The following is a 13,802-nucleotide window of genomic DNA, read 5'->3' as shown; positions in this document are numbered from 1 at the left end:
CAGATACAGAAATACCATTATTTTCAATTTCTGAGCAATGTACAGACAAAACTCTTATTTTATATATAGATTACATTTCAGGCCTTTCCCTAAACTACCATTTCAATCAGAGTGAATAAAATTATTGATGGCCTAGATTATAGCGACTTATTCGACTTTGCATACCAATTTTCGTGAAGATACGACCACTAATATAATAAATATTTGAGAATAAAATTTTAGGCCTTCCCCTAAACTACCATTTTTCTCAGCGTGAATAATACAATTATTTATGGCCTAGATTATATCGACTTATTACCCCAACCTTGCATACCGATTTTCATTAAGACACAGCCACTAATAACATAAATATTTGAGAATTAAATTTCAGGCCTTCCCCTAAACTACCATTTCACTTGGCGTGAATAAAATAATTTATAGCGTAGATTGTAGCGGTTCATCACCCGACTTTACATTCCGATTTTCATTAAATTCTCTTCAGACGTTTTCTCGTGATGCGTGTACATACAGACAGACAGAAATTATGGAAAAGAAAAAAAGTGCATTTCCTTGTTACTGTGGACATGACCGATACAGAAATACCATTCTTTTCAAATTCTGAGCAATGTGCAGACAATAATAATAATAATAATAATAATAATAATAATAATAATAATAATGCTATTTGTTTTACGTCCCACTAACTACTCTTTTACGGTTTTCGGAGACGCCGAGGTGCCGGAATTTAGTCTCACAGGAGTTCTTTTACGTGCCAGTAAATCTACAGACACGAGGCTGACGTATTTGAGCACCTTCAAATACCACCGGACTGAGCCTGGATCGAACCTGCCAAGTTGGGGTCAGAAGGCCAGCGCCTTAACCGTCTGAGCCACTCAGTCCGGCAATGTGCAGACAAAACTCTTATATATATATATATATATATTACATTTCTGGCCTTCCCCTAAACTACCATTTCAATCAGAGTGAATAAAATTATTGATGGCCTAGATTATAGCGAATTATTCCCCGACTTTGTATACCAATTTTCGTGAAGATACAACCACTAATATAATAAATATTTGAGAATAAAATTTTAGGCCTTCCCCTAAACTACCATTTTTCTCAGCGTGAATACAATTATTTATGGCGTAGATTATATCGACTTATTACCCCGACCTTGCATATCGATTTTCATTAAGACACGGCCACTAATAACACAAATATTTGAGAATTAAATTTCAGGCCTTCCCCTAAACTACCATTTCACTCGGCGTGAATAAAATAATTTATAGCCTAGATTGTAGCGGTTTATCACCCAACTTTACATTCCGATTTTCATTAAATTCTCTTCAGCCATTTCTCGTGGTGCGTGTACATACATACAGACACAGACAGACAGAAATTACGGAAAAGAAAAAAATGCATTTCCTTGTTACTGTGGACATAACCGATACAGAAATACCATTCTTTTCAAATTCTGAGCAATGTACAGATAAAACTCCTATTTTATATATTAGAAAATAAGGCATTGCAAATTAGATCAACTGATAGTTTTTATCACATCATTTTTCTTCATCACCATTTTTTTAATTCTAGTCAGTGGATACATTTTTAGTTTTAATTATATCATATCATATATATCATATATTATATCATATATCATATATCATATCATATATCATGTCATCCATCTCGTTCCATTAGGGGCCAATGACCTTAGATGTTAGGCCCCTTTAAACAACAAGCATCATCATCATCATCAAACATCATTACGTTCATTCTTTTCCCCTCTGTAATCTTCCCTTGCTGGCTTTACGGTGTTATCCATCACTATTACGAACTGAAAAAGTGACAGCACACTCCCTTGCTTGTCAATTCCAAACCACTGTTGACCTCACACAGCTGTAACAGATATCATATATTGCTTTTATCCTTCTTATTAGTTCCTTGCCAATGTCCCTGTGGGTCATGCTTTCCCAAACTTCTGATCTGGGGATGCTGTCGTATACCTTTTGTAAGTCTATAAAAGTCATTACTATTTCCTTCCCATATTCCCAGCTTTTTTCCATGATCGTGTCTCAGATTGAAAATGGGGTGTACTGTTGACCTCCCATTTCTGAATCCAAATTTTCTCTTGTAACTGACTTTCCACCTTTTCTCTCATTCTTCTTTCCAATAACCTTTCCATTATCTTGGCAACTTGGGAGAGGATGGCGATTCCTCAGTAGTTTCTGCACACCATCTTACCTCCTTTCTTGATATTGGTATTCTAACCTCTATACCCAATCCTTGTTCCATTCCTTCCAAGTTTTCTTCTGTTCCTTTACTTTATTTTCCGCACTATCATTCCACCATGTTGCCTCTTTCTCTCTTACCTTTCCTGATATTCTGCCATGTTTTCTCTGCACATCTTACAATTTCACACTGAAAATTATTCCATTTCTGTTCAACATGAGTAATATCTGTCCTTGGTAATCAGTTTTTTTGTAATTCTTTCCTGAACTCTTCCTGAACCTTTTTTTCTTTTTTCATTCAATCTCCAGATCCTAATATTTCTTTCCCTTTTTCCTTGTAGTTTTGTAACCTTGCCTACTTTCAACTTTGCTATCACTGCTCTATGGTCACCCCGAAAAGTTTCCTCAGGCATAGCTGTAACGTCCATAAGATCTTTCCAATGTCCTTTTTCCATAGTTACTGTGTGTTAAATGGTCATGTGGCATCAAAGTAGGTATACTAAAATTTTCTTGTTCATGCCTTCTAATAATCATGGTTGTCACTGTGATAAAATCTTCATAATCTTCGAGAATACCAAGGGATTTGAAGTTACCATAGATTTCTGTCTCACACGCAGCGCTTCATGCTGTACAAATCTTTAGATCATCTTTTCTGCATTTTTTTTCCCTCAGAGACTGCAAGAATCTCCCCTGAGCACGTGTTCTGTTGGTTCCCTAAATTGTATATAAATCTGGTAATCCATGGAATCGTTCTTACCACTAACAGTACTCTCCCCCTTTTTTTTCTTTCTTTCTTCACCATATTTTCATCAGGAACAACATGAGTAATAGACAAATCTTCCTTTTCTAATCTTGACCACTGTGGTCTTCCTGCCACTGGGAGGCAATTCTCTGCTTAAGAGAGCAGCCTGTGGAAGGAAGGTCCGCAGGCTTATTCAGCTGTACTACATGATTCTAGCTATCCGAGAAGCTCATAATGGATAGATTATCCATTCCGTGAATAAGTTCATAACCAAGAGGAGTGAGTGCACTCGTGATAAATCTTTGGCCAACATTTACAGCAGTGTACAGTATATATTACAAGGCGGTTGGTGCTCATTCCGTTGAGTTTTGGCTGTGGGCTTGAGAACTAAACAAGAAAGTGAGTGTTTCTCGAGATTTGACTTCAGTCTTTACAAATAAAAACAAATAAAAATACATTAAAGGAAGGAAGGAAGGAAGTTAGGGGGCTGTGTGTTAGTTGTTCAGTTACAGATTTTGAGTTGAACGGACAGTGTGGCGATTGGGAGCTGTGTATATTCAAATCCTCCTAGTGAACTGATTTTTTAACTTTTCACTTCCATTATACAGATTCCTTGTTGCTGGTAGAGATGTGAACGTTACCATACCATATAGTATACTTATGAGTTTTTTTTACTCATTCCCTGGAGTGTTGTCCTAGTGCTCAATGACTGAACAAGAAAGAAAATGGAATGTGCTTTGATACTTAATGTCAGTCTACAGAAATAAAATACACACACACAAATCAATATTGTGTCTGCTGACCCTCATGGTTGTGATCACTTGAAGTCAATTGGGCAAAGAAACAGCAAGAGTCCGGGAGAATGCCCGCTTAAAGGCTAGTTCTTCCCAATGTCCACAGCTCTTTGAACTCGGGTGGCTGCGGCATTTACGCAGGTTCTTCATTAGTCCAAAACCGGGCGAGTTGGCCTGCGGTTAGGGGCGTGCAGCTGTGAGCTTGCATCCGGGAAATAGTGGTTTCGAATCCCACTGTCGGCAGCCCTAAAGATGGTTTTCCGTGGTTTCCGATTTTCACCAGGCATATGCTGGGGCTATACCTTAAGGCCACGGCTGCTTCCTTCCCACTCCTAGCCCTTTCCTATCCCATCGTCGCCATGAGACCTGTCTGTGTCGGTGCAACATAAAGCCACTAGCATTAGTACAAATACTTTGCTATGACAATACTGGAGAGCTCAAGGTCTTCAGCTATACTGTTGATAGAGCTGGTACCTACACAGCATATTGCCACTTGTATAATTCTTGATGCACTTGCATTGTTTATAATTTATTAACTGATAAATAATCTTACATACCAGTGATATTCTAAGAAAAAAAGTTACACGATGTACAAATTACCTGCAAGATAATGATATGGGAATTGACAAGGACCGCAGGTATTAAAAATCATGACCTCGCTTCTGTATTGAGGTTACCTTCTAATTAGCTGTCCTTTATATTGAGAAGTCACTCAAATACTGAGCTGTTAGTGGAACGTAAAACCAATAATATTAACAAATATTGAACTTGTGCACTCGAACTTGAGGACCTGCAGTGTTAAGTACCATAAATTTAATCACCTTGTGATAGTGGGTCTGTACTGCAATGGTTATCATGGTCACCTTGAAGTTGAAATATCTGAGGTTTGAATGCAGTTGGCTTAATTTTTTTAATGTAAGAAAATTATTTCTTAGTATTATTGACATAAGACTGAACACCAGTCCAACAAATTTAACTCTCCAGTACTCGCGCTGGATAATAAATTACCCCAACCTTTGAAAAATGGCTGCCGATTTTTTTCTGACATGTGCTGTACACTGGGCTGTTGTGTACCTTTCAATGACACTGTGTGGCGCATCCTGAGCTATCACAAATCTTCGTGTGTCAGTATGTTTCCGGCAGTGACACAAAATTGACTGGGGTAACATATTGCCCCATGCGAGCACTGGCGGAAGTAAATTAGTAGACTTGTGTTTTGTTAATTTTCATTCTTGTGTGTGTGTTTGTGAGAAAGACTAGTTACTTTAGTGTAGACGGTAAATATGAGTTGTGCCAGGAAGATTAGCACAGACCAGGAATGAATTCGTCAACTCCTTTCTGAATTATCTGATGAAGAATTAGTGGATTCAGAAGACGACAGTGAAGAGGACAACATAGAAACATCAGAGCACGATTCACTCTCAGAACAGGATGTTAGTGACTTACCTGAAGAGGACTGTGCCAATACATCAGGGAATGAAAATGACGACGCTGCGAACAGGCCGTGCCAAAACTACATATATGCACGTGATGGTGTGACTAAATGGAGCACCGTAGTGCCTCCTGAAACGTTTGTGCTCGTGTTCACAACAAAATTTCATTGTACTTGCCTGGCTGTAGGCTGAAAACACGTGGCGTTATGGATCCAATGGCACTGTTTAATTCTTTTATTGATGAAAGCTCAATTGCAATGGAACTGGTGAAACCTAGGCTAGCTGTTAGAACGACACAAACAAGTTTGCCTCGCAGTATCAGAGTGAAAGCCTTGAAAATAAGTTCAAATGGTTAGGAAAAATTTCCCAGACTTCTCTGACTCCACCCTTGGAGAAAAACACCAGGATCATCTGGACAATGTGCTTTATGTCCTAGAAGTTAGGACAGGAAAAGCGGAAACTCTTGTATGCTGTGTGAAAAGTACGTGTGCCAAGACCATTTCAGTGCCAGGTGTGAAGAATGCCTCAACAAGAAAACCAATAGTGACTAAAACGTCAGTGTTCAAATAGTAATGAAGTGAAAAGTGATTGATTTTCATATTTCTAGTTTTTAAACTACATAAAATCGAGTGTTATTATGAACGAAATTGTCTGCTTTGAAGTTATGCAAGACATCTATTTTCTGAATGGTGTATATATTAATGGCAATAATAGGAGTTATATTAGTTGTGTTTCATTCATTTATAGGGCCCTTAGTCAGGTGAGTTATGAAAAGAGCATAATTTCATTTTTAAGTTACAGTAAATATACATGAAAGAATGGGGTAATATTTTTACCCTGCGCGAGCACTGGCGTGACAAAACTCTGCGAGTACTGGAGGGTTAATGCATAAATATGAGAATTCTTCATGCATCAAGTTGAGACAGTGACTGAGAGAGTGGGCTATGCTGAGAACTTGGTACATTTGAGTTATTGGTACCCTCATATAGGACATACATTCTTCTTTCAGTGTGCACGATATCAAACTCATCCGTAGGCTTTCTCCCTCCTTGTTTAAAGAACTTAGTTTATGCGAATTACTCGTTTCGTGCTTATGCTGCGAGACAGTGAGCTGTGCCAAGCAGATAGAAGCTGCCTGTCAGCTATGCAAGCTGGCCAATAGCTGCGCCTGTTTTTGAACACGTGTTGAAACACGGCGGACAGTGAAGAAGAAGCAATAATGAGTATTTATGAAAGAAAAAAAAAAAATGAGAAATGACGATAAGTAGAAAAGAAAAATGGCTTAAATGCATAGAAACTCGGGATTAGAGTATATGAGCTGGTGTAAATACCAAGAACTTATAAAAACTGATATATATATATATATATATATTGCGTGTTCTATAGAACTGGTGACTGTCATGCACAAAATGGTTCTTTTTTTCTTTTTTTAATTTGAACTGATAAGTCGGCAAGAATGCAGTGGCATTTACTCAAATAAAATAATTAATGAAAATTGAAGAAGGCATGTATCCTTCACATTGAAAAATCCCCATGCTACGGGGAAAAACTGAATAAAGCTAAATTCAATTATTTGATGTGTATTCTACTTTACGTACCACAGAATTACCATACGCTCCAGCCAGATTACTAGGGTACGGCTGTGGATGTCGAGGAAGACCCCGATATCTGAAGGAACTGAAATATTTTGTTTACCTTGTCAGTAGTTCAATATTTGATTTAATTGAATATCTAAATACCTTTTGTGAAGGAGCAAAAGATCTATACTAACAGAGTAATGGAGGGGATTTTTGGTCAAGTACTGTGTTAGACTGATGGGAAAGTGGATAGATGGATGGAAAGATGGGATGATAACTTTTTCCATATGGTATCGTACTTAGCTGGAGGAAAGAAAACCTTGTGGCAAAAAGGAAAAAAAAAGGCTAACATTACAGAGGAGATTAATCAATTGCAATGCAATGTTATTTTGTTTGTAGGTAAAAAGAGCCTAAGTAGACGATTAAATTATGGAATTACATCCTGTAAATAATTTTCCTAAAGATTTTTATATGTAGAGATTGTAAACAATAAAATATACAGTGAGGGACATAAGTATTCATACAGATGGGTTTATGTGGAAAAAGCAATTTTATCAGAATTAATTATACAAGAGAACGTAATGAAATAATGAACGCTTGTTTATTAACATTTCGACTTAAGCATATATATACAGAAAATCAACACAAAATAACTCCTTACTAAATAAAGAAAAATATTTCATTAGAATATCATTTTTACGTAGGACATAAGTATTCATACAAGAACAAACGTATGTTCAAACAATCAGTCACTACTGATCTGCATTTAGGGCAGTCGCCCAGGTGGCAGATTCCCTATCTGTTGTTTTCCTAGCCTTTTCTTAAATGATCGGAAAGAAATTGGAAATTTATTGAACATCTCCCTTGGTAAGTTATTCCAATCCCTGACTCCCCTACCTATAAATGAATATTTGCCCCAATTTGTCCTCTTGAATTCCAGCTTTATCGTCATATTGTGATCTTTCCTACTTTTCCTACATATTTGTCTGCTGATGTCATTCCACGCCATCTCTCATGTGACAGCTCAGAGCTTACCACTTAGTTTTGGTATAGATAAGTTTCATCTTCGTACAGATTTCAAAAACTTTGGTACTAGTTTGGATTTTAAACATTCTTTTAAAAACCGCATGTCCTTCGCGATCTTGCTAATCTTAACCTTAATATTAATGAATCTATTTTTAATCTTGTTATTAGCCTGGTTGGCCATTACATTGCAGGTTATAAATTTCATTTTTTGTCCGTATTGAAGATCTACTTGTGATAGAAATTCTTATGCTTTTATTAAACACCACCTATTCAATCATGAGGGACATGTGGTTTTTAAAAGAATGCTTAAAATCCAAACTAGTACCATAGTTTTTGAAATCTGTACAAAGACTAAAGTTATTGAAATTCCTAATCTGCAATGTAATGGCCAACCAGGCTAATAATAAGATTAAGAATAGATTCATTAACCTTAAGGTTAAGATTAGCAAGATCGCGAAGGACATATGGTTTTTAAAAGCATGTTTAAAATCCAAACTAGTACCAAAGTTTTGAAATCTGTACAAAGATGAATCTTATTTATACCAAATTTAGTAGACAATTTAAAAAAAAAAAAAAACCCACTTAGTCGAGCAGCTCGTCTTCTTTCTCCCAAGTCTTCCCAGCCCAAACTTGCAACGTTGTTTCTATAAGCAACACCTCCATCAAATAGTTTCTTAATACTCGGTATGCATTCCTTTGTTATGGATGACTTGTGTAAGCCATTTCAGAATGGAATATACAAATTTCCTTCTTATTTTGGAATCAATTGTGTTCCATCCTTATAGCATCAGTTCCTTTAACCTTTGTTTGCTGGTAATGTCATGCTTCCTTACTCTTGTCCCCAGCTCATTCCACACAAATGCTCGATTGGATTGAGGTCTGGAGACTGATCTGGGGTTTTCAGGGTATGTGGTGTATGATAGAGCAGCCAGAGACGGACAATTTCTGCAGTACGTTTGGGATCATTATCTTGCTTGAAATAGAAATTGTCCCCAATGCCTAGTTTGTTGGCACTCTTCTGCAAATTCCAGAGTTCTCCTACACCTGAAGCTGTCATGGAGCCCAAACCAGGTGTATGAATACTTATGTCACTGGATTGATCCAGACTAATTACGTATTTCGTTATTATTTACAAAAAATTTCCATTTATTCACGTTGTGTCATTTGCAATGTTTTGTGATGAGGCATCTCCGTTTGTTTTAGTGATCTGAACTGTGTATGTAAGGCAGTTAGTAATTTCGTGTCGATATCAGGCTGTACGAATACTTATGTCCCCCACTGTATGTTATCAGGAACATTTTTCTTTTTATTAGGGTGAACACAAATTCGAAATATCTCAGTTCCATCCCCACTTCCCTCCTGCTCTTGCTCTCTCTAGAGAGAGAAAGAGAGACCTTAGGAAATCCTTAACGCTTCTTGCTTGTTAGGGACATTGTACTTCACTTTGGTGCCAGTATCCTTATAAAACTGCAATATGTATCATAGAGATATAGTTGGGGACAAAACATGACGACCTCGCCTCACACCACTACCCTCCAGCGGCAATCCGGTGTCTATTAGGGGCTAATAGGATTTACTACGTCTGCCGTAGTCATAGTTGCCAAATCGTCTACCACATTAGCACCAAATGAGCCAGAGCAGGAATAAAACCTGTTTATGGAATCTATTTGTCATTTCGATGTAAACTGAATTATTATTATTATTATTATTATTATTATTATTATTATTATTATTATAGGTCGGGAATTTAGACATGAAAAAACTAATGCTAATATTGTATTATGACGATCTAAAGTAGGTTATGAGGTAACGAAGGGCGACACCTGAATACTAAAACGCAAATTTAAACGACCCATAAACTGGACTAGCTCAGTGATAATGCGACGGGCTAGTAACCCGAAGTTGGGAGGTGCCGTGGGTTCAAATCCCACTGGCTGTTCTTGAAATGAATTGTGTAGTTTTCCATTTCACGTAAATACTGGAACATTACATGGCTGAAATAGCCACATGAATAATAATAATAATAATAATAATAATAATAATAATAATAATAATAATAATAATAATAATAATTTAAAAAATGAAATGTCGTATGGCTTTAAGTGCCGGGATATCCCAAGACGGGTTTGGGTCGCCAGGTGCAGGTCTTTCTATTTGATGACCTGCGCGTCGTGATGAGGATGAAATAACGATGAAGACAACACATACACCCAGCCCCCGTGCCAATTGGAATTAACCAATTAAGGTTAAAATCCCCGACCCGGCCGTGAATCGAACCGGGACCCTCTGAACCGAAGGCCAGTATGCTGACTGTTCAGCCAACAAGTCGGAAATAATAATAATAATAATAATAATAATAATAATAATAATAATAATAATAATAATAATAATAATAATAGTAATAATAATAATAATATTTTGTTACAATATGGTGAAATCCCAAGAGACTGGCATGTCTAGTATTCAGACCTGAGAGTTCAAAAACATGTCCATTTTCTTGTGTTTATTCTGCTTTCTGCTAATCCTACACTTCTCACATGAAGACAGATGATCTCATCATGATTGACTCATTCTGTGAATATAGATATGTACGGTATCTTCATGATGAAGCTGGTAATCAGGAACAGGTGGCAGCTGAGAGAAAATCAATATTGAAGAAGTAAAGTAAACTCGTGTCCTCATCCCGAGGTGGTGCAGCTCTTTTCTGGCACACCCCATTGGAGGTGAGCTGCGTGTACCATTTGAACCATACACCAGCCCTCCTGCCATTATTAAATTTCTGGCAATACCGGGAATCGAACCTGGGCCCCCGAGGACGGCAGCTAATAACACTAACCGTTACGCTACGGAGGCGGACATTGAAGAAGTGATGTTGATTGAAGGAAGAACCTGTCCATTAATATGACATTGTGTTAAAATGCAGGGTTTGTCCTTGTGCTTCAACGTTTCATTGTTTGTCACATTCAGTTTCTGCCTCCTTCCTCACCAGCATCTCACCATGTAGCCTCTATCCTTTGTGCTTGGTCTTATTATTCCTAACTTTCTTGGGTATATTTTATTTCTTTCCAGTACTAAGTCTTTTTGCCTCCGTGGCTCAGACGGCAGCGCGTCGGCCTCTCACCGCTGGATACCGTGGTTCAAATCCCGGTCACTCCATGTGAGATTTGTGCTGGACAAAGCGGAGGTGGGACAGGTTTTTCTCCGGGTACTCCGGTTTTTCCTGTCACCTTTCATTCCAGCAACGCTCTTCATTCTCATTTCATAGCATCTATCATTCATTAATAAATCACTTTGGGAGTGGCGACCCCATCGTACTAACAGCCTATATCTGCTTCATTCATTACATCCCTGACCCGGTCAATGACTGGAAAACAGGTTGTAGGTTTTCATTTTCACTAAGTCTTTTTATTAAATGCTCATTAGGAATGTTCTTCCTTGAATGGTGCTTGTCCATCATAAATAACACAGAAGTGTGTTGTTTATAAAGTGTGCTCATTTCAACTGTTTTCTTTCTTTTAGATTTGAGGCACATTCAACATGAACAAACCAGGTGCACCTCCGATGTATACTCCACCTCCTGCTGCTCCACCTAGTTATTCCCAGGCAGTTGGAGGTGTTGGTCCATCAAGTCCTTTTACTCCGGGACATTCATGTGAGTACCTCTGTGTATCTGTGTTTGTAATATCCTCTTAATAGTGTGACATAGGAAATGTATTTTTCGGACATTGATGTACTGGTATCTGTAGCACTGTATATTTAAATTATGACCATCATCTCATTGCCTGTACTTAACAAGTACGTTTGTAGATTACATGTTTCCGGGAGATAGTAGGTTCGAATCCCACTATCGGCAGCCCTGAAAATGGTTTTCCGTGGTTTCCCATTTTCACACCAGGCAAATGCTGGGGCTGTACCTTAATTAAGGCCACGGCCGCTTCTTTCCAACTCCCAAGCCTTTCCTATCCCATCGTCGCCATAAGACCTAAAGCGACGTAAAGCCCCTAGCAAAAAAAAATAATAATAAGATTACATGTAATAAATTTAATCATGGTTCTGTATTGGTAGTTTACAATATAATAAAATAGAAGTTTTGTTGTCCACCTAGTCAATACAATTACATTTTATTTATAATTTAAAATTCCAAACCATTGAAAAATTAGTGATCAGGACATGTTTTGGCCCATTTTGGCCATCTTCAGCTGCATTGGATTGCACAACAGGATGAAATATAAAATATGTGAATAGTACATAGTGAATCATACATTCTTACATAATAAAAAGCATTTAAGTTAAAATGTTGTATTTTGAACATCAAGAGGAAAAACGAGTCATAAATGTTGTGAAATGATTAATAAAATTGAAAATGTAGTCCTAAAAATTCATAAAATCTTGTGGGAGATAAAGTAAAAAGTTCTAAGTTGATGTACTGTACTTCATTTAAAATATTGTCCAAACTCGTGTTAAAAACCGAATTTGTGAAGTTCCAGAAATTTGTGCACAGCACGTTATTGTATTGCCAACCAGTGGAAAACTTTGAAATGTTGACTTACTGCAACAGAAGCACCTTAAAAAGGGTGTGAAATATCTAAGAAGAAGGAAAAAAAGAAGTGTTGAGGAAAGAAGAAAAGGGAGAACAAGAACATGAGCGAAAATTATTAATCAATGCCACTGTCGATTCCTTCCCACTCCTAGCCCTTTCTTATCCCATCGTCATAAGACTTACTTGTGTCAGTGCGACGTAAAGCAAATTGTGAAAAAGAAAGAAACTAAAATTTAAGCTTTACAGGCTGATAGAAGTGAGAAGTTGCTCAAGAGATCCAGCCGGGGAAAAAAAATTGCAATTGATTTTTTCAGTCTGTCAACAGTGGTGAATTAAATCCTGGATTAGTGCTTTTCTGATGAGGCATGGGTTTATTTGCATGGACATGTAACTTTTCAAAATAACTGGCATTGGTTGTGTGAGAATCTAAGAATAATTCTTGAAACTCTGCTTCATAACTTTAAACTAAGAATTTGGTGTGCTGTTAGTCATGGTTCACACTTTCTGGAAAGTCAGGGAAAAGTCTGGGAATATGGAAAAGATCAGGAAGTCAGGGAAACACTGAAAAAATGCTGAAAATCAGTGAAAATAGCTAGGTCTTTAAAAAAAGTTAGGGATTTTTAAAATACATCATTTGCTCGCGCTTGTTGCTGTGATAAATCAACAAATGTGCGATTTCTTCCTGATAACTGCTGGTGAAACAAATTGTAATAAAGTTCAGGTAAGAAATATTTATACAGTATATTAAATATATGTTATTACTTTTAAAATGGAATTAAGAACTGCATTAATTTACACTATATTACAAAATTACACTGTAAGTGTACGTTTACTATATTAATCTTTTAGTCAATAAGTACTGCAAAAGCCATGAACCTACTACGCTGGCATAACAGGGGGAGAGGTGACACTCCCATGTGGCGTGTACCAGGTGGCGGATAGGGGGGTCCTAACCGGCTTGCTGGTGGACTTAAGGGAAATAAAATACCTCTCGTGGACCAAACACACAACTCCCTGTGGGTGGGGGACGCAGAGGAAGAATACACCCACGGTATCCCCTGCCTGTCGTAAGAGGCGACTACAAGGGGAGACCAAGGGATGATTGTATTAGAACCATGAAACTACTTGTGATTAGTACCACCACGCGGGAAACACTATGGGGGGCTTTCACTTCTGCGTAGTGCCACTATGTTAGGTACAAAATATGTTTGTGATTGGTAGCAATTGAGTGAGTTGCCAGCATTTACAGTAACTGTGATTAGTTCCACTTTAGGAGCGAAACCACGGGTGAGCGACACCATGGTTCTGGTTTGCATATGATTAGTATTCACTGTATGAGGAACACCACGGGATAGTGCGAGTTCCTGTGGTTAGTACACATATGTGATGAATGCCATAGGTTTGCATTACCGGTAAATGGTGCCGCAATGTGCAAAACACCATAGGTCTGTATTACACATGCGAATTTCATTACCTG

The 13,802-nt window shown here is 37.6% G+C and overlaps 1 protein-coding gene across 3 annotated transcripts in view; it reads left to right on the top strand.

Annotated features, from left to right (window-relative positions):
• The window catches only part of LOC136863989 (LITAF domain-containing protein), a 150,114-nt gene that overhangs the window by 21,753 nt on the left and 114,559 nt on the right, over positions 1–13,802 (top strand). For all 3 annotated transcript variants that reach the window (XM_068226125.1, XM_067140463.2, XM_067140464.2), the window contains exon 2: positions 11,305–11,437. In XM_068226125.1, coding sequence (XP_068082226.1) covers positions 11,323–11,437 — 115 coding nt within the window. In that variant the 5' untranslated portion in view covers positions 11,305–11,322. The remainder of the gene's footprint in view (positions 1–11,304; positions 11,438–13,802) is intronic.

The sequence above is a fragment of the Anabrus simplex genome, chromosome 2 (assembly GCF_040414725.1).
Source record: "Anabrus simplex isolate iqAnaSimp1 chromosome 2, ASM4041472v1, whole genome shotgun sequence".
In the NCBI taxonomy this organism is placed as follows: domain Eukaryota; kingdom Metazoa; phylum Arthropoda; class Insecta; order Orthoptera; family Tettigoniidae; genus Anabrus; species Anabrus simplex.
Note: the sequence above shows the minus strand (reverse complement) of the source record. Positions and strands in the feature narration are given on the sequence as shown.